Source organism: Budorcas taxicolor, chromosome 8 (assembly GCF_023091745.1).
Source record: "Budorcas taxicolor isolate Tak-1 chromosome 8, Takin1.1, whole genome shotgun sequence".
In the NCBI taxonomy this organism is placed as follows: Eukaryota; Metazoa; Chordata; class Mammalia; order Artiodactyla; family Bovidae; genus Budorcas; species Budorcas taxicolor.
Genome location: NC_068917.1, coordinates 78496770 through 78524769, shown reverse-complemented (window position 1 = coordinate 78524769; position 28000 = coordinate 78496770). Strand labels below are relative to the sequence as shown.

Sequence of the window (28000 nt, the reverse complement as noted above, 5' to 3'; positions counted from 1 at the left end):
ACCAAAAACTCTGCTAGCTTCAAATATTTCTTCTGCAGTTTCCTTACCTTTCTCAAACTTCACAGAATTAAAGAGTTAGAGCCTTGCTCTGGCCTAGGATTTGGCTTAAGGGAATATTGTGGTTGGTTTAATCTTCTATCCATACCACTAAAGCGTTCTCTATATTATCAATAAGGCTGTTTCATTTTCTTATCATTCCTGTGTTCACTAGTACTTTTGATTTCCTTCAAGAACTTTGTCTTTGCATTCACTTGCCTAACTGTTTGGGGCAAGAGGCTGTTTCCAGCCTATCTCAGCTTTTGACAGCCTTCTTCACTAAGCTTAACCTTTTCCAGCTTTTCACTGAAACTGAGAGAGATCTGATCCTTTCTTCTACTTGAACACTTAGAGGCTGTTGTAGGGCTATTAATTGGCCTAATTTCAATATTGTGTCTCAGAGAGTAGGGAGGCCCAAGGAAAGAGAGAGAGACAGGGGAATGGCCAGTTGGTGGAGCAGTCAGAGTACACACTACATTTATTAAGTTCATCATCTTACATGCATATAGTTTTTGGTGCCCCCAAACAATCAGTGATCAAAGATCACTGATCACAGATCACCATAATAAATATAATAATAATGAAAATGTTTGAAATACTGCAAGAACTACTAAAATGTGACCCAGAGACATGAAGTTAGCAAATGCTGTTGGAAAAATGGTTCCAATAGTCTTGCTTGATGCAGGTTCACCACAAACCTTCAATTTGTAAAAAATGCAGTATCTGTGAAGCACAATAAAAGTGGTAAACCTGTATCACACTGGTGGGAGTATTGACAATGGGGGAGGCTATGTATATGTGGAAGGAGGGGGTATATAGAAAATCTCTGTGCCTTTCCCTCAATTTTACTGTGAACCTAAAAAAATTAATATTAATAATAACAATATAAAGATGCTGTTTCTATCTCTTAGGACTATCAGAGATTAAGTGAGATAATATTAAATGGAAAGGCTTTGAAAGCATAAGTGCAATATACATATGAAAATATGTGTTTTTTTCTGAATTTAACCTTTTCTGATTTGTATTATAAACTCTGAAGTCATAAGCATGTCTCTAAATCTGTTTGCTGTGATAGAAAGATAAAGGAAAAAGAAGTGTGATAGGGAGATGTAGGAGAGATACTGAACAATCTCAAAAGGTCACTTTATTCTTAACCACCCTGAGGAAGGGGGAGGGCAGAGGAGAGTAGAGACTCATTTTCTATCTTAACCTCTTCTGTATTGTTTTAATTTCCCCCATCAACATGTATTACTTTTGTAAGTTAAAGAAACCAATAAAGTTTTTTTTTAATGGCTTAAAATGATACACTAGTTAGGACCAGAGGCAGAAATAGGAAGTCATCTGCATATAGGGCTGACAGCTGGAACAAAGAGAACAGAGGATTTGGAAAGATGAGCAATTGGAGAAGCAGCCAGATTGGTAAAATGTTGTTACAACTATTGAATGTCAGGTCAAGGAGTTTTTAAGTGGTGGGAGCCACTGAAGGGTCTTGCACAAGGAAATGCTGTAATCAGAGCAGTGTTTAATTCCCAGAAGAGTAATTTAAGAGCAATGCACGGGGTAAGTTGGAAGAAGAAGAGACACATTGGGGTGATGAGTGGGTCACCAGTGTAGTGGGCCTGGAATAAGATGATAAGGACCTGAAGCAAGATGTTGGCTGAGAGAATGCTTTTATTAAAAAAAGATAAGTGTTAGATATTTTGAAGAAAGTGCTACCATAGGTTCATGATTAACTTGCCAGAAAGATAAAGGAAAAAGAAGTGGGTCAAAATGATCCCATAGACAGGTCAAAAAGATAGGAGCCTACTTGAAAGAGCTCCCAGTGGCCAAAACTGGAATAATTTGAGCAACAAAATAAATAACAATTGCATTGGATTATAACCGACCCCAGGGATATTAATATACATAAATCCATACTGAAAAAAAATGACTTAATATATAAACAAGTAAACTTAGAAGAAGGGACAAGTCTTTCCTAAGAATTCCAATTTTTATGTAAAAAAAAGCTTATTAAAATTTAAAGTTTACATTTATTTATAGAAAGAATGAGGGAAATTTTAAAATAGCCATTAGAACATCATAATACATATTGCTGCTGGCAAGATCCACTGATTGCTAAAAACTAGTGGGTGAAACTTTAAGGAGAAGCAAGATATTTGCGTAGTCTATCAGAATCTCTCCCAAAATTTGTATTGTTTACTATGGTAGTTTTATGTCCATAAATTCTTTGATCCTCCTCCCTCTAAGAAGTAAAACTTAATTCCCCTGCCCTTGAGTGTGGCCTGAAGTTAGTGACTTGTTTTTAACTAATAGAATATAGTCAGAATAAGAGAAAAATTATAACTTGATAGGGGAGAAATCTGGCAAACACTACCCTAACTGATTAGTTAACATCACCAGCATGAAGTCATGTTCCCCTGATAACCTGTGGTGAGAAAGACACATCACCTATATAGTATTCTTCCAAGAAACCCCATAGCCTCAGTCTAATCATGAGAGAATGACAGATAAATAGAAATTGAGGGAACATTCTAGAAAATGCCTGACCTTTTCAGTCATTTCTACTTCTGAAAGTCAAGCAATGACTGAGAAACTCAGGTGACCATGGAAACATGTCAATGAATTGCAACATGGATCCTGGGACAGAAAAGGGGATATCAATGGAAAAACTGGAGAGATCGCACAGAGTCTGCAGTTTAGTGAACAGTATTGATTTAATCAATGTGCCATGGTTCCACAAGACGATAACATTAGGAAAACCTGGGTGAAAGGTATATGGACTTTCTCGGCACTGTCTTCATAACTTTCTGTAAACAAAATGATTTCAAAGCTAAAAGATTTTTTGAGCTTATTTAACTGGGAAAGTGGTTGTGTATTAACAAAATAAGGGTAGTTAAAAGGAAGAACTAGCCTAGGGAGAGGGGTATGACATCAGTGAATCTAGTAGGCAGTTGGAAATGTGGGTCTGGAGCTTAAGAGAGCAGTCAGAGATATAAATTTGAGAATAAAACCCATAGAGAGATTGCTTGAAATAATAAGTTTATGTTACTATTGTATTTCCACATGCCAGGAGAGGCCATGTGGAAAGAAAGACAGCGGCCTTACTGAGAAAGTCATATATATCTGGAGCATGAGAGGAGGAGCCATGGGGAGGATGGTCAAAACAAATAGGGATAGAATGTTTTTATACAAGCCAAGAGAAAACAGAATGTCTAGAAAGATCTGGTCAGCACTGCCCAAGATCACCTGAGAAAAGATGATTGGATTTTAACTGGGAAGTCAGTATCAGAACAGGAGAGGTGGGGGGAACTCAGCCAGGACTCAGGCATCAAGGGAGCAGGCTCAACCGGGCAAATAGTCTTGTGTAGGTGCCAAGAGGAAGGAGCCCCTAGAGGAGAGTGGGACACTCCAGGGCAGAGGGGTAGAAAGTGCTGGCCAGAGCAAGTGGGCCAGCGGGCTGAGGCCTAAAGCTCAATAAGAGGAGAGGATCTTGACCTCTGATGGCAGGAAGCCCCTGCTGTCTCCTGGCTGCAGGACTCAGGCTGAAAGCTAGATGCCCTGGATCAAGGACTGCTATTTACCTCCCTGAACTTGAAGGCCATTCTCTTTCCCAGGACCCAGCTTATTCCTACAGGAGCCTAGAAAGTTGGGCCAGACAGGAAATGAAGAAAACTGAACTTACTCATCTTCTCTTCAGCTTTTATCTGAGATGGAAAAGAATCTATGTTTTAAAACTGGGCATTAAATAGTATTACAGAATGATTTCTATGAGGCTGTATGTATGTATGATAAGAGCTATCCTTTATTGACTGCTTACCATATGTCAGGGCCTGTGCTAAGCACTTTATCCCATTTAATTCTTCCAACAACCCTGTGAGATGGGTACTATTACTTTCCCCATGTTGAAGATGAAAAACAGACCCAGAGATATAAGAAATTTGATTAAGACCACACAGATAAGTAAATGGCAGAGCTATTACTCATGCTTTTAACCACTGCACTCTACTGCCTCTTACTGACACTCACATGGGTGTGCACACATACATGCACACACACACACACAAGGATCCAGGCTGTGTGCCAGGAGGTTTACATTGGATATAGCGCCAGATGATTGGATTAAGGGTGATGATTTTTTTCTTTTTCTTTTCTGCTTATCTGGACTTTGTACAATGACTACAAATTCCTCTTGAATTCAGGAAAAGAAAGAAGGACTTTATTTATTTAACTTTTGATGTTTTTTGCCAAATTTCTGTAATGTCCAGGATGGGAACAAAGCAGGTGCACTCTGCTCAAGCGCAGACAACGGAGACTACTTTTGCTGCAGCATACAGGCTCTGCAGTGACAGTACAGAGAATCTGGGATTTGTGTATATGCGTGTGTATGTCAGCATGTGTGTGCAGCAGCCACTGAGGCAGAGGGAGGAGCCGCCAAGCTGTCTAGGGATGTGTCACATGGAGAACTTTCTCCCTTCCCTCTGGCCACCTTGTCCCTGAGCCAGGCTCATTTGGTCCTGAGCTTCCACAGGGACTGGGAGATATTTTCTCACACACACACCAGTATCCTCAAACTCACCCCTTGTTGCAAAGCTGGCCAGGGAGTCAGGCTGCTGGCGTGAAGCCCAGTCTGCAGCCATAGAGACTGATTAGAGTCATGCTGGAACTACTTCAGGCTGTGTGGGCCATGGGTCCAAGCAGGCAGTTGGTATCAGGGATAAGCAGAGAGCAGCCAGAAGCATTTAAGGTTTGCATTAACTGACAGGCAGGGCTCTTGTTCAAAGTCACCAAGGTCTTCAGGTGAAGGCAGTTCAGGACCATGGACAGCTCCTAAAAGAGCCTGGTCCCTGCCAGGTCTGAAAAGTCTAGGTGCCTGAGTCCTTCAGGCACTTACTTATTTGATGCTGAGCAGCTTTCCTGCACATGTCTCTAGCTGTGAAAGGAGTCTGGCCTCTTCTCTTTCCAATATTAGTCCTATGGATCCAGGGACTCCCCCTTAATTCCTCCAGCCCCTGCCCCACCCCACATCACCCTCATACACATCTAGCCAGACTGAGCTCTCTGTTGAGGTCTCCATCACCATGAAAGTGACATAAGCCTTCAAAACAAGCATGTCATATCCTGAGCTGTCCTTGATCAGGATATATTACCCTGTTACCTCTGGGCTGTATGACACTGAGTGAGTGGGGGTGTGGGAGTGGTAACAGTCTAATAGAACAAGAAATGTTAAAAGAGCTTTTGTCTCTAATAGTCCTGTGCTCCCCTCTTCAGTCTGACAGTAGAGGGTATGAGGCAGGGGAAACAGGGGAAGCACTGAATAGATTTCAAGGTCTGAAGCTGGAACCTTTCATGAGCTCTCACTGCATCTTCACCCTGGCAGTGGGCACTGCATCTTCACCCTGGCAGTGGGAAGACACTGGATTTAAAGACATCTCTTTTTAGGGGAAGGGCATTGACATAGGTGGAGGGGGCAGCTGTAGCAAGTAGAAGCAGAAACAAAACAGCCTGTCACCCCAACTCAAGACATGCACATGGCCTCTAGGTAGAGGAGAGTTAAATCAGCCCTATAGGGAGGTCTCCTCCCTTATGCCTCAAGTCATTTAAAGGAGGGATGTGTGTGAGGTGTCTGGAAGGGCAGAGAAATCATAATCATCTACTAGGGGCTGGACTTTCTAGTTGAAATTCCTCCTCCACCTCCAGGCCTCTTCTATGGGTAAATGAATCAGATACTGGCAAATGAGGTAACTGTGCGCTTTAATTGCCTGGGCAGGTCAGGAGGGAAAGTCAGTCTGCCTGCACTGAGCCTCAGTGAAAACACTCGGGATCCAAACCCTACCACCAGCCCTGCTCTGGGCCTTGTGCAAGGCTCTCCTCCATTGCTCCCTCTATATCTCATAGGCTCCCGGGTCCCTGACTGAAGGCAGTGTCTGAGCCCCAAGGCCATTACATGCCTTATCCTCAGAGAACTTGCTGGTCACGGAAGCAGGTGCTATAGCAGTAGTGAAACCTTACTGAGAACTAGGGAGCTGCAGGCTCCCTCTCTTAGCACCAGATAGTCATAATGGACCAGGGAGAGGCCGGGACGGGGAAGGAACATCCAGTGTTCGCTGAGGCCTGGGTGGACCTGGCAGAGTTTGGGCTGGAAGGACCAGGGCTAGTCCTCCTGGAGATGGGAGCATTAACAATGAAGCAACTGATTTATGGATAAAAAGAGGATCTGGATCCAGACTGTCCCCCAGCCTGGCCCCTCTCTTCTGCCTGGAAACCGTGTATTCTGCTTCCAGGAGAGACCCTTACTATGGAGCTAAACACCGGCCTTTGACACACAAGGAAGCCTGGAGAAGAAATGAGAGCAGATGAGGACTCTGCCAGATCCCAAGAGAGTTGTTTGTGTTGGGTTTTGTTCAAGTAGAACAGGTCTAACCTCAGCCAGGGCTTGCTTTTGGCTGTTCTCTCAGGGGCAAAGGCGCCCCATGTTTGCCTTCCTTACATTTGATGCTCTGTAGTCATTGTTTTCCTTAGGAGCAGTGATTATGTGACCACAAACCTTACTAAATTGAATACAATCCTGAGTATTCAGAAGAAGAAATAGTTCAGGACTCAGGGGAGGGAGCAGCTGGCTGGAAAGAAGGGCTCATGAATTCTGATCCCAGGGCTGCCATCTGGCATCGACCTGGGACAGCTCATTTACTCTCTGCCCTGGAGGCTCTTCCTAGAATCTCAGGGCCTGAATAAAAACAGACCTGTCTAGACTCTCAAAGTCAGTGCAATCCACAGGCCCTACTCTGCAGCCAGAGGCTGTGTTTGTGTTCAGGGAGATTTCTCATGTTTTTCTTTGCCATCTCCTTGCCCTGATGTCTGACTCCCAAGAGCTCCCCTGCCTTGGGTGGTTCATGCCTGGTACACATGACTGTAAGCCCCAGGTTGTCAGAAAGCACTCTGAACAGACGGAGGAGCAGAGCAGCGCCCCCCGCCACCTCCCTCCAAAGGGCTTTCTGATGGTTCGGATGCCAGGCAGGTTCCCTCCCACTCCTCTGACACTTGACAGTAAGAGTTGGGCCTTACTCATATGGTGACAGGTGTGCTTATCTGCAAGTAGAATCTGAGCCTGGCCCTTGAGTCATGTAGAAAGCTGTGTCTGCTCAGCTGGGAGTGATTAGTCTCCATGAGAAGGTGACTGAGAGTTGAGCTGCTGCTTCAACCATGAACCTTAAGTGAGTTTTTAACAAGGTCAAGCCTTCAAGTGAGCAAGTGAGTGAAGGTTTGGGGGATTCCTACTTTGGCTATTCTCCAAAATAACTTCCTGAAGGGGGGTCTTTCACCTACATAGATGAAGTGGTCCTACAAAAAGCACAGAATGCCACCTCTGTCTGAGGCACTATTAGACAAGGCCCTGGCACCACCTGGCAGGCCACCAGCCCTTTGCCACCTTTCTGTTACAGAAATATCCTTGCTGCAGCTTCAAACCAAATAGAAGCAACCTGTTTGTCTGCTATCAGATTATGTCTGTTCCTTCTGCATGCTAGGCACTGGGAGGATATGGTGGAGGCTGGCACGGTCCCTGCTTTCCTAAAGATTTGTTAAGCAAATAAATTATACAAATAATCATTAGAGTAAAATTTGACAACTGCACGAAGGAAATGTATGGGGGAGGGACTAAGAGAGTATGTTGTAGAGGGACCTAATGTAGGGAACACCAGGGAACCTGGTGTTCATGGGAAGCTACTTTAAAAAAAATAATTTTTAGTTGCACTGGGTTTTCCTTGCTATGCATGAGCTTTCTCTAGTTGCAGCAAGTGGGGGCTACTCTCTAGTTGGGGTACCTGGGCTTCTCACTGCAGTGGCTTCTCTTGTTGTGGAGGCAGGCTCTAGGGCATTCAGCCTTCAGTAACTGCAGGTCCCAGGCTTTAGAGCACAGCCTCGATAGTTGTTGCGCACAGGCTTAATTGCTCCACAGCTTGTGGGATCTTCCCAGACCAGGGATCAAACCTGTGTCCCCTGCATTGGCAGGGAGATTCTTAACCACTGGACCACCAAGGAAGTCCCAGGGAGCTACTTTTAAAGGGTGATGTGTCAGCTGAGCCATGAAGGACAAGATCTAGCCAGAAGGGGGGCAGGAGCAGGATGGGGTGGGGTGGGGGTGGGGATCTTGGAGCTCCGTTAGAAATAAAGAAGACCTGTGATGCCAAGTGTAGTAAGCCTGGGGAAAAGTGCCTGAGATGAGGTTGGGGAAACAGAAGGGAAGGCAAGTAACTGCTTCTTTGCCTTCATCCTGGTCTGAATAACTCCTTTCCAAAAAAGGTGGGAAGGGTAGTTGAGATCCACTCAAACTGCTATGGCATTCCCCCACGAGAGGCTGGTTCCATCTCCCTAGCTCAGGGCGCACTCACAAGAACACTCAGGAGAGGCTCTCGCCTGGGGTTCACACGAATAGAGTGATCCTCACAGCCCAGAGAAGGTGGGAGAGAGGAAACAAGAAAGACTCGACACCTACATTCCCTACAAATCCTCTCTGTGTGTTTCTGCACGGCTTTGAACTATTTATTACTATATGACAGAAGCCATTTCCCTATTTAGATGGTTCTGCTGGGAATTCCACACCATCACCCCCCTCTTGAGGACGGAGATTTTCAAAAAAGTCATCTCCCAAGATTTTATACTTGGATTTCAGAAACTAAATTACATTACTACGTCCGGTGAGACGGCGCCATTGCCTGTTCCTATCTGTGTGCTCCAGGCACTGTGAGGCCGATAACATCAGTGAGTCGAAGCAGCTCAATCCAGACAATTTGCAGCTGGCTGGAACTGGGCCAGAAGGGGGTGGGTGGCACAATTATCTCAGAATCCAGAGCAGCCCAGGGTCAACTGTGCTCTGCAACCCAGGAGTTTCCAATTCTTCCCACAGACCATCAGTTTTCCTACCTATACAGAAAGAACTTGTCCTAGTCCCAGCTACATGTAACAAGGAGTGGAGAATTACTCTCTTAAACATCGCAATAGGATAAAATCACCAGGGAGCCAATGCTTTGGTTTTCAATGGAGTAAAAGATAGAAGGGAGTAAGGGAAAGAGTAGAGGCCGTAATATGACAAGGCAGATTCCTACTGCCTGTGAAATTATGTGTCCATATAGAAGCTCTGGTAGCTCAGTTGGTAAAGAATAGGCCTGCAATGCAGGAGACCCAGGTTTGATCCCTCTGTCGGGAAGATTCCCTGGAGAAGGAAATGACAACCCACTCCAGTATTCTTGCCTGGGAAATCCTATGGACAGAGGAGCCTGGCAGGCTACAGTCCATGGGGACATGACTTAGTGACTAAACCACCACCACCATAGAAGCCAAAAGGCTTCCCAGGTGGCACTAGTGGTAAAGAACCTGCCTGCCAGGAGATGTAAGAGATAAGGGTTCTATCCCTGGGTCAGGAATATCCCCTGGAGGAGAGCATGGCAACCCCTCCAGTATTCTGCCTGGATAATCCCATGGACACAGGAGCCTGGTGGGCTACACTCATGGGGTTGCAAATAGTCCGGGGAGACTGAAACAACTCAGCACACATGGAAGCCAAAATACTCCTGAAAAATGGTTATTCTGGGCTGCTTACAAGCCAGATGAGACTAACTTTGTAACTAACTTTCTGACTGCTATAAGGTTGTAGAGTGAAGAAAAAAGCATTATTCCCCTGACAGGGAATATAAGAACATTTGGAGCTTCCTTTCTTATTGTAAGCAAAATTTAACCCTACAGAAAAAACATTCCTTTCACAGCAAAAAATTTTTAGCTTGTTGGGTTGTTTCAAATGTATCAAATAGCATAAAACATTCCTCCAACTCTAGCAGCATTCACAGGTCTATTTTTGTAAATAACCAAACACAGTCTCTTCATTTTCCAAACTTTTCTTTTTTTTTTTTCAAAATACAGTAGGCCCCCAAAGTCAAGGTTCAGGGAGAAGTCAGACCAACCTCATTGGATTTGCCAGTCCTCTGCCCTAGCACAAGCATGGCTCTCCTGTACTTCAGTGCCCTGGGCACTCACTCACAGATTCTGGTGTTTAGTTGCAGGAGACACAGAAACTAGGGTCTATTACATCCACTCTGTACTATTCGCTAACTTTTTTCACAGTTCAGTTCAGTTCAGTCGCTCAGTCGTGTCCAACTCTTTGCAACCCCATGGACTGCAGCACACCCAGCTTCCCTGTCCTTCACCATCTCCCGGAGCTTGCTCAAACTCTTGTCCATTGAGTCAGTGATGCCATCCAACCATCTCATCCTCTGTCATCCCTTTCTCCTTCTGCCTTCAATCTTTTCCAGCATCAGGGTCTTTGCTAGGGTCGGCTGTTTGTATCAGGTAGTCAAAGTATTGGAGCTTCGGTTTCAGCTCCATCCTTCTAATAAATATTCCGGATTGATTTCCTTTTGGATTGACTGATTTGATCTCCTTGCAGTCAAGGGACTCTCAAGAGTCTTCTCCAACACCACAGTTCAAAAGCATCAATTCTTCAGTGTTCAGCCTTCTTTATGGTCCAACTCACATCTATACATGACTACTGGAAAAATCATAACTGTGATTAGATGGAACTTTGTAGGCAAAGTAATGTTTCTGCTTTTTAATATACTGTCTAGGTTTGTCATAGATTTTCTTCCAAGGAGCAAGCGTCTTTTAATTTTGTGGCTGCAGTCACCATCTGGAGTGATTCTGGAGCTCAAGAAAATAAAGTCTGTCACTGTTTCCATTGTTTCCCCATCTGTTTGTCATGAAGTGATGGGACTGGATGCCATTTTCTTAGTTTTCTGAATGTTGAGCTTTAAGCCAACTTTTTCACTCTCCTCTTTCAGTTTCATCAAGAGGCTCTTTAGCTCTTCTTTGCTTTCTGCCATAAGGGTGATGTTATCTGCATAAGAAGGGTGTCTGATTAGCAATTATTAATAAGTCAAGGAGTTCCCTGGTGTTCCAGTGGTTGGGACTGGATGCTTTCACTGCCATGACCCGGATTCCATCCCTTGTTGGGGAGCTAAAATCCTGCAAGCCACTTAGTGTGGCAAAAAAAAAAAAAAGAATTTTTTTTTTTTTAAGAAATAAAAAGAAGCTATAGTATGTTAGCAGAGAAGGCAATGCCACCCCACTCCAGTGTTCTTGCCTGGAAAATCCCATGGACAGAGGAGCCTGCCGTCTATGGGTTCGCACAGAGTCGGACACGATTGAAGCGACTTAGCAGCAGCAGCAGCAGCATAGGATGTTAGAAATAAAACTATTAAGAAAATAAAGTCAAGCAGTTCTTTAGTTTTACCTTACTTTTGCCAAAACGTATTATTGAAGGTATTCAGGGTATGAAATCCTGATCACTAAATAATCCCAGTCACTCAGAGTATAGGTTCTGAGACTGAGCTTCCACTGGATGTTCATAGTTGATGGAGCGGGTATTCAGGTTCTAGAAAAATCTCAATGCAAGCTGTCCCCCTTGAATCCCTCTGCCCCAGATTCCTAGGCTGAGGTCTGTGCAGGCTTCCTGCCAAAGGACTAGAAACCCAAGGATCCTGGCTGTTTTTGCCGTCTCATGGGGGGCATCCCAGGGCTTGGGGTGACTACACACCCCTCTGCTTGCTGTTATTTTGAGGTTGGTCAGACCCCAGTTAGAACACCTTGCCTTCAGCCCACTCTCGCCTACACTTCCAAGAAACAGCACATCTGCCTTGATCTCCGGACCATGGCTGCACTTCTCTACTGAAGGTTTTCTCTCTGTGGGGAGCCTCAAGCTTCCCAAAGATCAGACCCATAACTGTTGAGAACAAAGTTAAGTTTTTGCCAAAGTGTCAGCAAACCAGAGAACAAACACTATGTCTTAAGCTCTTTTTCTGGATGTCTTTGAATAGCTCACCCTTCTCTGTTGGCTCTTTCCCTCAGTCTTAACCATCCCTTAGTCTCATTGTCCTTCTCAAGACCTTGTCCTTCCCTGACGTCCATGACATCAGCCTCCCCTTGGCCCCCTGTCTGTCTGACCACAGCTGTCAGTCTTCTTCTACTCCACCCCCTTCAGCTTTGGTGTTGGCCAAGTTCTTTCTTCCCACCTTCATATTTACAGTCACACATACACACACCCCTGCACAAAACAAAATCATTAAACTTACTCTTATTTCTATTTCTCTGTTATTTGGTGGTATCACAATTCACTCAGGCACCTGAGTCAGGATAAAGCTTGGGAGTCATCCTAGCCAAGGTCTTTCCCTCAAACTCAGATGCAATCAGCCACTGAGTCCTGACAGTTTGACCACGATGTGTTTTTCTTCTGCATCCCCTTTGCTCCAACCCCACTGACTGCCTTTTGCCAGCTTTTATCACCTCTTGCAATGCCTGTTATCTGGTGCCCTGCCTCTAGTTTGCTCATTCCTTTCTATTCTCCCACACCACTCCCAGAGTGATCTATTTCTATAAATCTGACAATGGGCTTAAAATCCTTCAATTGCTCCCCATTATTTCCAGTTAAAGTCCAAAGCCCTGAACAGGACATACAAAGCCCTTCGTGATTTTAAGCATTCGTCCCATTCTAGTCCCATCATCTCCCACTTCACCCCTACATGTAATATCCCAGCAAGATTGAGCCGTTCCTTCTGCCTGCCATATAGTCATGCGTGTCTTCTTCCCACTCCTTTTTTTTTGTTGTCTATTCCTTTCCTTTTTAAATTAATTTTTATTGGAATATAGTTGCTTTACAATATTGTATTAGTTTCTGCTATACAGCAAAGCAGATCAATCATGTGTGTCCATATATCCCCTCTTTTTGGATTTCCTTCCCATTTAGGTCACCGCAGAGCACTGAGTAGAGTTTCCTGTTCTCATTAGTGATCTATTAGTGATTTGTACATAGTAGTGTATGTGTGTCAATCCCAATCTCCTAATTCATCCCACTCCCCTCCTCTCCTGTTCCTTTCTTCATCTGGTTCGCATCTACCTCCTACTCATCCTTCATGCCTCAGCTTTCTTTGAAGAAGTCTTCCCTAATTCCCAAGAGTGGGATAGATGCTTCTGTCTTATGTCCCTAAAACACTCAACACAAACTTCTTTTGGTTCTAGCCCTTCTCATATTATTAATATTAAAATTATCTGCGTATTCATTTACCTCGCTTACTGGCCTATGAGCTCTTCATGGGCAAAAGCCATATCGTCTTTGTATCAGCAGCACCCAGCACAGTGCCTAGAATGTAATATAAAGTGCGGGACCTGAACTGAATGCGCGACTGAGACCTTTTTGTCTCCCTTTCTTGTACTGCCCTCTGCGTTCCTCTCATGGGCTTAGCACTCTCAGCTCCCAGGGATTTTTCCTGCTTGCTGCTTCCTGCCAGTCTCTGTTTCTCTCTCCATCTTGAGTTATTGACAGCTTCCTGGCTCTAATACTTTCTTCCTATGGAGAACTCATTGAGCAGGAGGCCAATGATCAGAAAGCATGCGTGATTTTCTCAAGAGGAGCTCTGAAAGTGTGCAGAGCACTAGAGATGTGATTAAACTAGTGCCAGCCTTTGAAGTGCCTGCTTTACAAGACAACCGTCCCTCAGCTAAGTTCTAATGTATTGTTAATCTCATGACTTCATCTGATGTCTCTGAGGAGGGGCTGGGATATTTTAAAATGAGCAAATTAGATTCCAATCCTAGTGCTTCCACCTTCTAAGTGTGAATTTGAACATATTGCTTCATACAACCTGGCTCTTCATTTCTAAAATGGGAATATTTACTTTACTTGGTCTTTTAGGAGGATTAAATGAGACAACATACATAAAGCACCTAGCACCATAACTATTCATACAGCAGATGTTCAAGAGGTAGTAGCTAAAAAATTTGATAAATTCCAGAAGAACCACACCTGGGCTAAGCTGTTCTGAGCAGCTCCCTGCCTGGTCCCAGCCAGAGGTCTTATCAGAGCTGCCTCCAACAGCAGCAGCTCTGCTGCTATAAGTCCCTAATCCCCTCCCGCACCAAATCATCATCCTCTCTTCACACTAAGAATTAACCAGATTAAGCCTGGGGCAGAGAGCACTCTGAGGGGCTGCCCTGGCATGGTGTCAGTGTAGAGGGGCTGGCCTAGAGCCCTGCTCTTCAAAGTGTGGTCCCTGAACTGAGAACACTGATATCACCTTGGAGCTTCTGTGAAATGTGGATATTCATAATCATGTTCCACTCCCAACCTACTGAGACCCCCCTTAGTAGCTCAAATGGTAAAGAATCCACCTGCAATGCTGGAGACCTGGGTTTGGTCCCTGGGTTGGGAAGATCCCTTGGAAGAGGGCAGAGCAACCCACTCTAGTATTCTAGCCTGGAGAATCCCATGGACAGAGGAGCCTGGCAGGCCACAGTCCATAGGATTGCAAAGTGTTGGACACAACTGAGACTCTGACACTTTCTCTTTCCAGACCTATTGAATCAGAATCTACATTTAAACAATATTCCCAGGTGATTTGTATGCCCATTACTGTTTAAAAAGTACCACCCTAAAGGTACATAGATATGCTCAGTGGTGTGGAAGGATATAAGCTGTAGAGGTGTGTCAGAATGGTCTAGAGGAGATGAAGCCTGCTCAGATGTAATCAGAGCAAAGAAGACATTCCTCAGAGAGATGGGCTGCAGAGCTCTAGGGAGTTCCTTAAGTAAGTGTTGATTATTTGTTGTTTCAGGCTCCCTACCTGTGGATGCCTCAGGATTGAGGTGGTAGCCTTGAGTTATCCATTCAGCATTACTGCACCAGCCAGGGAGTGACAGGACGGCCCGGGAAGCCCTTCCAGCAGGGACTCCATGATCATCTAGCTTTGCGGAGGAGTATTGTTTCCCTCTAGAGACGCATAACCAGCAAATGGCTGTCTTCACAGCTGAGATCTTGCCTTGAGCTTGGGCTAGTGTAGAACCTCCCCTCCCCCTACTCTTCCACCACCATCTGACTTCCCTAGGGAAACTCAGATAGGGTTCACGAGTCTCTCCCTCCCTTCTCTGACCTCCTCCTCTCCTGGGCTGGGCCCTGAGCCCCCAAGTGACCTTAACATCGACCTCCCTGCGGCACAAAACAGGCCTGGTGAGAGTGACTGCTGGGGCCAGTAAGGGTTTGTTTCACCAGAGCTACTGTATCCCTATCTTAGGACTGTGAATTCATATTTGCCTTCCCAAAGGAAACACTTTCCTGCCACCCACCTACAGCCTCTTGACCCTTCCTTATGGGAGAGTTGTCTGTGTATCTCGTGGTAAAGGAAAGGACCCTGATGTACTGAGCCCCTTCTATCTCTGTACTTGACCCACAGAAACAGGGTGGACTGGGTGCCCCGTGACAGAGTAGGGGTTGTAGTAGCAGCAGCACTAAAAAGTAGTGAGAATAAAGTCCTAGCCCTAGGGCTAAACCTCACCAATCATTGCTTTGAGTCTTCTTGCCAAAGTACCCATTGACCTAAGAGCTGATCCTCTGCTTTGATCAAAGTAAAAGCACACATTGCTCAGTCGTGTCTGACTCTTTGCCACCCCGTGGACTATATAGTCCATGGAATGCTCTAGGCCAGACTACTGGAGTGGGTAGCCTTTCCCTTCCCCAGGGGATCTTCCCAACCTAGGGATCGAACCCAGGTCTCCTCCATTTCAGACAGATTCTTTACCAGCTGAGTCACAAGGGAAGCCCTCTGATCAAAGAAAAGCCTGACCCTCTTTGTCTGGGAGGATAAACAACCTCCACTGCCATCACCTTCTCTGTGCTCCCCCCACTCTTCATGCATTCCTGCCTCTCATGTTCCTCTCTCTGCCTTGAACAGGCTAATTTGTGTGCCTGTCAATTCCCCATCTTTAGACTAAAGTCTTCTTGGCTTCCCTGGTGGCTCAGACCGTAAAGCGTCTGTCTGCAATGCGGGAGACCCGGGTTCGACCCCTGGGTTGGGAAGATCCCCTGGAGAAGGAAATGGCAACCCACTCCAGTACTCTTGCCCGGAAAATTCCGTGCACTGAGGAGCTTGGTAGGCTACAGTCCATGGGGTCGCAAAGAGTCGGACACCACTGAGCAACTTCACTTCACTTCACTTCACTTTCACTTCTTGGCAAGAACAAGGTCTGGGTCTTTTTCCCTCCTCAAAATGCATTTTGTCCTGCCTGCCGCCTTGTTGTTGTTCAGTGAACGTCAAGTTTTTTGTTTTTGTTTTTGTTTTTAAACAAGTTGCAAGCATTAAGCTTCCCTGGTGGCTCAGACAGTAAAGAATCTGCCTACAATGTAAATTCGATCCCTAGGTCTGCAAGAGCCCCTGGAGAAGGAAATGGCGACCCACTCCAGTACTCTTGCCTAGAGAATCCCAGGGACAGAAGAGCCTGGTGGGCTACAGTCCATGGAGTCTCAAAGAGCTGGACATTACAGAGTGACTAACACTTCACTCTCAAGCTCACCAATGCTTAACTATTGGGATGACCAAAAAAAGGAAAGAACAGGGGACTGCTCTGGCCAGAGAAATGCCAGTTGTCTTTATGGGCGAAAAGTGGTGCTTGCCAGGCAAAATGGAGACTGGTGAGTTAGATGAGTCTGTAAGGGAGAGGAAAGGCAGAGGCAGGAAATGCCACAGAGGGGAGAAGCTACTTCATACCAGCCCTCCAAGTCCATTGTCCACCACAGACAAGCAGCTCTTTACTCTTCCAAGGCCAGAGAAAAGGGGTCAGAGATGGCAGCCCTGGGAAGACATCCCATAGACTTTCAGATAACTGCCTTCTTGGGAAATCCAGGAGTCCAGAAGAGTCATGAGGCAGTGCAGGCTTGGGTAAGTCTCTGAGTAACTGAAGCTTATCAAACATCCTCAAGTGAGATTTGGAGCCAAGATCCAGATGAAGATCCATCCACAAGTAGTCTGGCGTAGGCCAAATGTCAATGTTTGTTGACATTTCTCTTGCTTCGGCTCCCTACCATGTGCAGGGATAAGGGACCAGTCTCAAGGACTCTCCCAAGCAAACACCGTCTTTCAGTTCTTTGGCAGCATCTCTGCTTGGTGTTCTGTGCCACCTTCTTTACACTGGGGAACTAGGATCCATATCCTGGAAAGAAACCAAAGGGTCCTCTGGACCACACTCCTTAAAGCTCCATTATCCCTGAGTATCCAACCCCTTTCTTTGCCTCCTTTCGACCCTGTCCAAGTAGAAGGCCCTTAGAACTGCAGATCCCTTGTCCCCTTTAACTCCCTTGATTTTGGAATCATTTCTATGCAAAGTCTCGTCTCCAAAGTCTGTGTTGGCCAAAACTGAATTAAATAAGAGAAGGGACTACCTCCTCTCCACTGTCCACCCTCATACCATCTTCTTCTGCCTCAGGCCCTACCAGTTAATCTCTTTTTCCCCCCATTTTTTCACATTTGGTAAAATAAATATAACGTAAAATTTATCACTTCAACCATTGTTGATCTACTTTTTAAAAGAATTTTACACCTTTACTCCTTTCTCCATTAAGTGAGATGGCCTCTCCCTAAAGAGGTTGAAATAGGAGCAGGTGACGGAGGAGCAGGATGTGGGACTCAAAAACATTTTGGTTCACCAGACTGTAGAGGCTAAGACCTGTGTCTCTGCCCGGTCCAAGGTAAGACAGGAGGCTGCTTAACATCTGGCTCAGAGGATGAGCTTGGGGATAGGGATGAAGTCCAAGGACTAGGCCAAGTCAAGCCTCCCGGAGGAACCAAGGTTTCTCAATTTCTGGCCCTGCCCCTGTCTCCTGGGTCAGGAGGCTCATCCCCTAGACCTTTTCGCAGAGGCTTCCCCCAAGCCACTATTGCTATCTAGTTGTCCCTGAGTTAGGCATTTGCCCTATCTCCCAAACAAAGGCTTTTTGTTCATAGGATTTCCAGGTGAATAGGAATGACAGAACATCAATGTAGGATAAGCAGCCCTAACCACAGAGAAGGCAAAGCAGGATTCTAAATCATTTTAAAAATTCACACATCCCTTGTCTCCCCCAGATGAATCTGGGGCTTCCCTGGTGGCTCAGTAGTAAAGAACCCACCTGCCAATGCAGGAGACACAGTTTAATCCCTGGTCCAGGGAGATCCCACATGCCTCAGAGCAACTAAGCCCATGCACCACAACTACCGAGGCCATACTGTAGAGCCTGCGAACCACAGCTACTGAGCCCTCTTGCTGTGACTACCGAGGCCCAAATACCAGGGAACCATGTGCTCAGCAACAAGAGAAGTCATTGTAATAGGAAGCCTGTGCACTGCAGCCAGAGAGCAGCCCTTGCTCACCATAGCTAGAGAAAAGCCTCCGCAGCAATCAAGACCCAGCCTTGCCAAAGATAAATAAATGCAATTTTCTTTTTAAATGAATCCAGTTCTTTGCCATCCCAGTGCTAGCTTCGTATGTTTCACCATCCTTTTCTCTCCCTGTTTCTTAGCAGCTATTTTTGAAAACTAAATAATAGGTAAGGGAGTGGGAGCTGCCTGTCTTTCTGGAATAACTCCAGAGCCATTTTGGTTCATTGTCTCACCCTAAATCTGAAAGCAAGGGAGACCTCTTCGGTGAGGTTTGCCTCCTGGATCTGCAGCTTCAGTCCCAGTGCTTGCAGCTGATGTGCACAGGCCAGGGGCCAGCTGGAGCATGGCAGCCCGCTACCTGACAGTGCTAGTGCTCCATGCGCTACCAGAGCCTTGCCCAAGCTGCAGTGCAACAGTCTTCTTGCCTTTTGTTCTTAATCAGTGGCTTCAAGTCAGGAATATTTTGTCTGGCAGATGATGCCCAGAGGAAATTCTATTCTTTGAAAGAAGATTCCCCAGGGGGAACCAAGCAAATAGGACTGGAGAAGAGCTCTCTTGGAAACCAGTAGATAGATGTGATGACCTAAAATACCCTGGTACACAGTAAAAAATAAAATACTAAAAAAACAGCTATAGCTATTGGTTGTGACTAGAGGCACTGTAAATTGGAAGAATCTTCTGGGAAAGCAGTTTGGCGGTATGTATCAAGAATCTTAAAAGCGTTCGCACTTTTTGATTTATAATAGTGTAATATTGCAAACCACCTAAATGTCCAAAATAAGTGAAGGGTTAAAAAGTTATTGTATGTCCCCTTTATGGATATCATGTAGCCATTAAGCTGATGGTTAAGAAAACTATGTAAAAATATGGAGAATTGAATATGCCCTAATACTAACTTTTTAAATATAGAATATAAGATACAGTATGTTTTTCTTTAAATGTTGTTCTGTGAATAATTATTAGCAGATACTTTCTGGTTATAGTAACAAAATCCAACTCAAGCTAGTTTAAGCTAAAAAGGTGACTAGACTGTAAGGACACTAGATTTTCTCCTAATACAAGAGGAAAGGAAAAGTGAAGTCACTCAGTCATGTCCGACTCTTTGTGACCCCATGGACTGTAGCCCTACCAGGCTTCTCTGTCCATGGGATTTTCCAGGCAAGAATACCGGAGTGGGTTGCCATTTCCTTCTCCAGGAGATCTTCCCGACCCAGGGATTGAACCTGGGTCTCCCGCATTGTAGGCAGATGTTTTACCGTCTGAGCCACCAGGGAAGTCCAATACAAGAGGACAGACATGTAAGCAAACCTTAGAGGGACAGGACAAGTTCTAGAACCAGAACCTGAAACCTAGGGAAGACTTTCTAGCTCTTGTGTTTCTTCTTTCTGAACATCAGCTTTATTCTTGTCTCTCTGCCAGTGACCTTCTCTGCTACCACTTCACGTTTCCTCGTAGAAGCCCCACTTTCCAATTCTGGGGGATGCTCTGATGGGCTCCACCTGGTCTAAGCAAGGACGGGACCACATAGACCCACCAATGTACCTACGTAGAGGCCCACGCCTGTGACCATGAGGACAGGCGAAACACCAGCTTCCAGAGAGGGAAAGCCCCTAGTGTTGCTACTGTAGTATACATAAAAGACTCAGATACACTAGAACATTAACAAAGATCGCCTCAAAGTGGTAAAACTAAATGTGATTTTTTTAATTTTAGCATGTATCACTTTATAATAGAAAAATCTATTAAACTCGCCATGGCTAAAGTTGTTTCTAGCCATGGGTTTCTGCATTTTGATTCCCCAATGACAGTCACCACAAAGCTACTAAAGCTTGGTGGGTGGTGCTTCTTTTGGGGGATGAATTCCATCCTAGGAGCTGTTTAAGGAAACAGAAAGTCTTCAGCTATACACAAGACCCCCTTGAGTGCTTGAACTCTAGCCCAGCCACGAGAATCCTTTCTGCCTCCTTCTAGGGAGCTTTGCTTCATCCCATAATGCTCTGAAGAATTGTGGTGTGTGTGGAGAAGGTGTGTTTTCTTCCCTACTACCAGCACCCAGTCCAGAGCTGGAAAGGAGTGCCACTCAGTATTGACTTTTTTTGAACTGAGTCTTCCCATAGAGAAAAACCTAAAGAGTGAAGAGATTTAGACTGATAAGAGAGGCCTCCCTGAACTAGGCAGGGTCCTCTGACCCCTTTCCCGAATTCAGGCTTCATAGACTTCCCTCGCTTTTCTGTTCTTCACCACCTCGCCTTCCAGATATCCCCCAAAAGACCTTACACCTAACAGAGGTCTTTGTCCTTCCCTATAAGTGGGGCCCCTAAGGGTCTTAATATGTCCTGAAAGGATATAAGTCCTGGCCAGTTGCCTGGCAGAAATGCTAGCAAAGAGGGAGAAAGGGGATAAAGTGGGAGCTCCCCAACCATGGTACTCACAGGACCTCAGATCCTTCTCTGGAGTAGGAACTGTCACTGGCCAAATGATTCTCATGTTGAGCCAGAGAGGGATGGGAATGCCTTAGAGGCTGAATGGACAGCCATCTGCAAGGAAGCCAAGAGGTCTAACCAGTGCCTAAACTGCTACTGAATATTCTTGGACTGGACGTTAGGTTTCTGCCAAACCATGGGCATTGGACAGAAAGGCATAGAATTGCATTCTTTTGGATCTCCCTCTAAAATATTGACATCTAAACATGCTTATTACCACCCACCCCCAAGGGATGTTTTGGGGGAGTAGCATAACTCTTCAGGGAGCCACAGCCTCAGGAAGTTTCTGAGCTGAACCACTTGTGACAGAAACAGAGTTGTTCTTTGATACCCTATCTTGCTGTCTCTCTGCCCATCAGAGAGTGGCCTGAGCTCCAGATCACCCCGTTTTCCTTTCCTTCTCAGTACTACCTGTCCTCCTGGCCCTGTTCCTGTTCCTGCTCTAAGTCTGTTCTGCTTTCTCCCAGGGGAACTGAACAGGGTACAGACATGACTATTCCAGAGGTAGCCTTTCAGCATTTCATAACTCAGAACTGCTTCCACCAGCTCCCTCCTAAAACTAGAGGGAAATTCATGTGTGTTAGGCAAAGAGAGGTTAGATAATGTTGATACAAGCACTTTGCCTCTTCATACCTCATTCTAAATCCATTTCATTTTCCATCTTCCTGAAAATTAGCGCTTGAAGGTGAGGACAGAGGTTACCTTTCCTGTGGGAAAGCGAAAATTGAATCATGTTGTTACCTTGAATCATCCGTGTATAGTCCATAAGACAAAGGCAAAATTGTTCAGCACCACGGAGAGTGCCTTTCATCCTGAAGGCAAGATCAAGAGCGGGTGAAAGTTGAGAATTTGTAGCTGAAACCCCTGCCAGTCTGATCTCCTTCCACTCCTGTCCAGCCACCAAGAGTCCCTCTTTTCCTCACCCCCTTAGCATCTGCCCCCTTCTTTTACTTAACTAGACTTTTAGGAATGAACTCCCTTAACTTTCCACCCACCTTCCTGTCTATGTTATCTGCATCCTCCACCCATCTTCACCTCCCTTCCATCTCAGTAAGGAGCATTCCTCCTCTCATCTGATTCTGGTTCTATCTTCTCTTGACTCCTCAAAGACCATAGTCCATCGAACATCTCCCTTTCTACTCAATTTTCTTCCCCTCCGTGTGAAACAGTGGTCATGTGTTCCCTCCCTCCAAAGAATCCTTCAACTCCAAAACTCCCTCTGACTGTCATTCATTCTCTCTCTCTCTTCTCAGCGTAGCTCCTTGAGAGAACAGCCTGTGTTCACTGTTTCTACTTCCTCATCTCCTATCCCCTCCTACATCCCTTGTAATCTGGGCTCTGTCCTTACCATTCAACCAAACCTCTGTTTGCTGAGGTCACCTACGACTTCCTCATTTCTAAATATTATCTTTATCTTATGGACTCATGTATTAGTTTGACATTATTGATTTGTTTCACCTGGAAACTGCTTGATATCTTCCTGGATCTTTTTCTACATCTTGCCTTTCTGCTCCTACTCAGCCTTCTTCTTCCACTCATTTCCTAAGGTTGGATGCTCTCCAGGACACTACTTTTGGTTCCTGTCTGTTTCACTGTGCTTGTTCTCCCTGAAAGGTTTATTCTCCTCTGTGGGCTTCAATTACTATCAGTCCACAGCTCTTTCTTGAGATCCTGAACCTCAGTTCCTACTAATGATGTCATTTAGTGTCCGAAAGACACTTCAGAGCTCAACCTGTCCCAAACTGAGCTCCTCTGGTTTTCCCTGACCATAGTTATGCCTTCTCCTGCACTGTCTGTTTTAATAATTACTTCAAACATCCCTTTCCCAGTAACCCCACACAGAAAACTAGGAGTGTCTGGACTCCTTCTACATTTTATCCCTAAGGTCTGCCACTTTACTCTCTTTAACATCCTCCTTTATGACTTTTTATCTTCTGCTTAGTTCAGGCCTCTGTCATCTCTTGCTGGCACTGTTGCAACAGTTCCCTAAATCCCAGTCTCATTTCCTTCCCACCAATCTTCTACATGACTTTTAGAGTGTCCTTCTCCATCTCGAATCTGATCATGTTACTCCCCTACTCAAGGCTTCACTGGCTCCTCTGACATCATCTTCTGAGCAAAGAACAAAATCAAGGCCCATCTTCCACTGAGCCCTGCTGGCCCCGCAACTCTATTTCCTGTCACTCTTCATCATCATACCTTCTAGGTTTCAACTGTAGCAAAATATTGACTGTTTCTTGAATATGCAATGCTAGTTTCAGGCTTCTGAGCCTCTGCAGATGTTCCCTGAACATCCTTCCTCTTAAGATAACTGGGAAACTGATGTTTGGAGATCTTTTCAAGAGTCTTCTTCTGGGACATTTTCTCTGACCACCCTCCCTTTGTCCCTTTCCCTCTACTTTTATGGCTCTTGTTACATTTACTAATAATTACTGGGAGCTCCTTAAGGATGGGTCTATTTCTATATATCTTGATGAGCCCCAGGCTGACCACTGATAACTAAGTGAGGGAAATGCAGTGTAAGGAAGTGAGGAGAGAGAGGAGACAGAATGCTCCCTGATCAGGCCCCTCCTCACCCTGTTGAGCGAGCATCTCTTCCACAGATATCTCCCCACATAAGCCAGGCCCCAACCCGGGTGGTGACAGGGCTGGTGCTGTGGATTGGTCACTGCCAGGGTACACTGTTCATGGCTGTGTGTCCCACAGAGCCTGTGCTAATAAAAGCCTCATAGCTATACCACACATAGAGTGTGCTGGATGTAGTATATATACTCAATACTACTCTAAATGCTTGCATATTAAGCACCAGATTACATAGTCTCACTTTATCCTCACAGAAACCTTTGACATAGGTATTAGTGTAAGCCCCACTTTACAGATGTAGAAACTAAAGCCCAGATCACATAGCTAGTGTTATAAATGAAGGATCCAAGATTTTTTTTTTAAAGAATAGTCTAAGTGGTAATTTGTTGAAGCTAGTAATTTGTTTGGTAGGTACCCAGGATCTCACTATACTGTTTTCTCTGTTTTCATGTAAATTTAACAAGTTCTATAGTAAAGCATTTTTAAAAGATTGGGCTAAATCAATGTGTTTTAAACTCCCTCCCTCACCTTTCTTTTAAAGCAATAAAACCCTTTCTTCAACCAAAATCTTGCAGAAAGGCTCCTATGTAAGTGAAATCAAAATGGATCTATTCTGGGGATTTCCCTGGTGGTCCAGTAGTTGGGAATCCACCTTGGAATGCAGGGGACGTGGGTTTGATACCTGGTCTGGGAATTAGGATCCCTTATGTTGCAGAGTAGCTAAGCCCCGTGTGCCGCAACGTGCCTACGCACCACAACCAGAGAGCACACACACCGCATCGCAAGATCCCACATGACACAGTGGAAATCCCATGTGCCACAGCTAAGACCTGACACAGCCAAATAAATACATAAAATCAGATCTATTCTGGTTTCAGAGAAGCCAGACTCCCTCTTGTTGCTCTCCTCTCGCACTCAGCCCTGCCCAAGGCACAGGGTTAAGGAAACACGGTTGAATGAAAATCACTGGACAGACTAACTCTTAAGATTCTTCTGGTACTTCTGCCTTCCTCTAGTTATATTGGTTTTGCTCTGGTCATTAGCTGATTTATTCCATCCCAGAAACAGTGAGATTGAGCTATTAATCATCTCCATAGTCTTTGGAGAATTTGCGTGCAGGGTTGTAGAAACATGGGCTGCTGTTAGAGATGCATTTCAATGTCTGTCTCTGCTGAGTGTTTATTAATAACCTTGCTAATCACCACTCTAGTTTCTGGATCTAGCTAACTCCTGTCAGATGTCCTTGGGGGGCATTTTAAATTTTCCCTGATTTCTTTGAGCCAGATGCTTCCTTCTGCCTGGATTCCTCTCTGATACTTGTATTCGTGAATATTTCACATCTAATCTCCCTGATTACATTTCCATGTGGTGGTCATGGGGCATTGGCTGCACTTCCCAGGAAAGACATACAGGAAGCCCACAGTGAAGGCTTGAGTTTGCAGGCACAGTGCCAGAATCTTTGTTCCTGCCTCAAAGATGGCCTTCCATCAAGGACAGTGATGGGGAGATGCTGAATGGGGCCTCACAGTCTAGGGCTTTACATGCTGGCTCTTGACCTAAAGGGACTGGCAGTGTCACTCAGGAATCCCAGTGGCCTTAAGGAATACATGTGGGTCCTGTGACCAGAGTCACTCAACAGCTTCCCACTCAGGCCCCAACCTTCCTGCACTGGCCCCCTCCAGTGTTGCCACCCAGGACCTCCAGCCTGAGAGAAGACACTCTGATGGACTCATCTGCATCAAGGAGGGAAAAGTTAGCCACAAATGCCCAAGGACTTGAGTTCTTGAAGTTAACTGTGGGAGAAGGCAGAGGTGATGGTCAAAGAGGCAAGATGAGCCAGGAGGCACGGTGTCCTGGAATCCAGGGGAGAAACCCTTTCCAAATGGACATGGTGTGTGTGACATGTGACAAACACCACAGAGAGAGGAAGGGAAATTGGAAATCTGCCAGTGCTTCCCTGGGAGGGCCCCACGGGCACATTTGTGGGTTCTGCCTTTGAGAAGCCCTCGCTCAGGCAGCCTTGGCAGTGAGCGTCCCTGCAGCCTAGTGCTCACCGGCTGGTCTCCATGTCCCCTGCAGGCAGCACTGTTTTGACCAGAGAGACATGGATGGGTCACTAGAGGCCTCCTTCTCCAGGGCAGCAGGGGACAGGTGCTGCCAGAGATCAGCCTCCCAAGGAGGAGCCAATCCAGGGAGGCAGAGGATGAAGGACTTGCAAAGACCAGTGGCTTGGGAGATTGCCTGGGATGCATGCACTGAGCCCCCAGTACCCCCCACCTGTTCTACCCTTCTGTCCCATTGCCCTCAGTGACAGCTAAGGCTGGGAATCAGAGAAGAGGACACAGGCCTGGGTTCTGCCCTCAGGAACTCACAAACCACTGTGGCAACACAGCCCACCCAGGCCTTGCACTCTGGATGGCCTAAAGAAACACAGACAAGGCCAGGATTTCCCTCCAAAACATTCTAGACTTTTCCCTTTTCCTTTAGTGGCAAGCATGTTTTCATCCCCCCTGCTTCATTCTAAAGGGAAACTAAACCACCATAATGGCTGCATAGCCTTCCTTTAATGGTCACCAGAAGCCACTCAGATCCCTGGGCCTGGCCCCACAGGGCCCATCCTCCAGCATTCTCCCTGCCTCTCTGTCTGCTCTCCATGTCCCCAGAGGCAGAATAGGCACAGCCCTGGAGCCTCTGCGATCCTCTGACCTTAGGCTTACCAGTCTATGACCCTAGGTGGATGGTAGGATGGCCTCATCCTTCGTCCATGGCTGGTTATCAATTTCTCAGGGAGAGGGTGAATGACGCCAGCGCCTTCCAACTGACTGAGGCAGAGTAGGATAAGGCCCTGGATCTTGTAGCAGAGATTTGGGGGTGTTCTGGAGAGAATAGTGAAGCTAAAGTAGGACTTGGGACAGCATAACACCCATAGCAATGGGAAGAAGTTGGTAAAGAGGGCAGTGAGAGAGACCAAAATGGTTCCAGACCCTGGACAATGCACAGAATGCATGCTGTCTTGTTATCTGTAGTGTCCAGCCCTGTCTGGGCAACACAGGACGAGCTGGCCACCGGCTGACTTGCCATTGTTTGTCTTCTCACCTGCCATTCCAAGCCAACCATTCAGGTTCTCTTGGGAGACACTCTTTAGGATCCATCTGTGAAATGGAGAAGTTCTCACTAGAACTGCGTGGCTACAGCCTGAAAGTCTAGCCTGGCTCAGCCAGTCAGTTCTCTGGATCCTCGGAAGGGATCAGCCAGAGCTGGGGAAACGGCGAAGGACCGTCTCAGGGAGCACCTGCTCAGACCTTATTCCAGACTTAAACTCACAGGAACCTAGAAAGATCTTTCTAAACAAGGCAGGGCCCTAAGGAGCATGGCGACAAGTATGGGAGGCAAGAGAAGGTGGTCCTGTGGGTTTAAAGAATCACAGTAGACTTCCTGGGGGTGGCAGATGACACAGGACTTAAAGGACAGACACCCAGATGGGTGTAAATAGAGCCGAGATCCTGGGCTCTTCCACCCAACTCCCGATCTTCCTTCCGTGGTAGACGGGTCTATCCCTCCCTTCCTGAACCCCATCCGCTGCCAGGGAGAAATACCCACAGAGGACAGGTGAGAACAGCCCCCTGTGTTTACCACCTAACAGCTCCCTGTCCCCCTGCTTTCTCCTCCAGGACCCAGCCGCCGCCTCCATCTCAGACGGAGACTGTGACGCCCGGGAGGGTGAGTCAGTAGCCATGAATTACAAACCATCCCCGCTCCAAGTGAAGCTGGGTGAGTGTGTCTGGGGGGTGAGGGAGATGTTGGGCGTGGACAGGCAAGGTGCGCTGGGCTGGGTCTGCAAAGAGGTACAGCTCAGGCTAGACAATTCCAAGACTCTAGCCACCAAATCACAGGTACCGTCTCTCCTGCAAGGCCAAGAGGGAGGTGATAATTCTCTACAGGCGCCCAGAGCTCTAGAGGCATCTCTGGGGTCCAGAAGGCTCCAAGTGTTCTGGGGCATAGCTGCAGGAACCCCAGAGAGAGGGTCGGAAGCCCCATCAAACACTGGACCAGGTTGAGAGGAAGCTAGCTGCCTTAGATGTAGGCATCAGTTCCTGTGTCTGAGGGCAGAAAGGAGTGAGGCTCCCAAAGCCTGGAACCTGGCTCCTCTCCCCTAGAAGCTGAGCCCCTCTCCCCCTTCCTAGTCAGCCTGTCTGGATATCTCCAGATCTTGTTGGCTCCTGTTCGGAGAAACTTTCCCTTAGTTTCTTAATAAACCCAAACCTCTCCTGGCTTCCCAGGGTCACCCTGCCCTTGGGGGTTTATCTCACGTCCACTCCAAAGTCAGTTTATGCTGCCGCTCACTCCTTTGAGCCGCCTCTCTCCCAGTCACTGCCCAGAGCTCCTGCAGCTGCTGCGCTCGCTTCACCTCCCGCCAACACCACCTCTCTCCCTCAGGGACCATCTCACTCACCCAAGGCTGCCATACATAACAGACTTCTAATTTTAAAAAATGGTTTCAGGAATTCCCTGGCAGTCCAGTAGTTAGTACACTTCATTTCCACTGCCGAGGGCCTAGGTCCAATCCCTGGTCAGGGAACTAAGATCCCACAGGCCATGAGGTGCAGCCATCAATAAATAAATAAAAAATTTGTTTTCACAAGTGAAAATATAGCTAACACAGTGCATCCAGAA

General features: G+C 46.2%; 1 protein-coding gene across 4 annotated transcripts in view; it reads left to right on the top strand.

Annotated features, from left to right (window-relative positions):
• Window positions 1-28000, top strand: part of FAM219A (family with sequence similarity 219 member A) — a 60603-nt gene that overhangs the window by 24212 nt on the left and 8391 nt on the right. For 2 of the 4 annotated variants that reach the window (XM_052644890.1, XM_052644889.1), the window contains exon 2: window positions 26998-27046. In XM_052644890.1, coding sequence (XP_052500850.1) covers window positions 26998-27046 — 49 coding nt within the window. Of the gene's footprint in view, window positions 1-26997; window positions 27098-28000 lie in introns of all 4 variants that reach the window. The other 2 variants (XM_052644888.1, XM_052644887.1) reach the window with 1 other exon arrangement.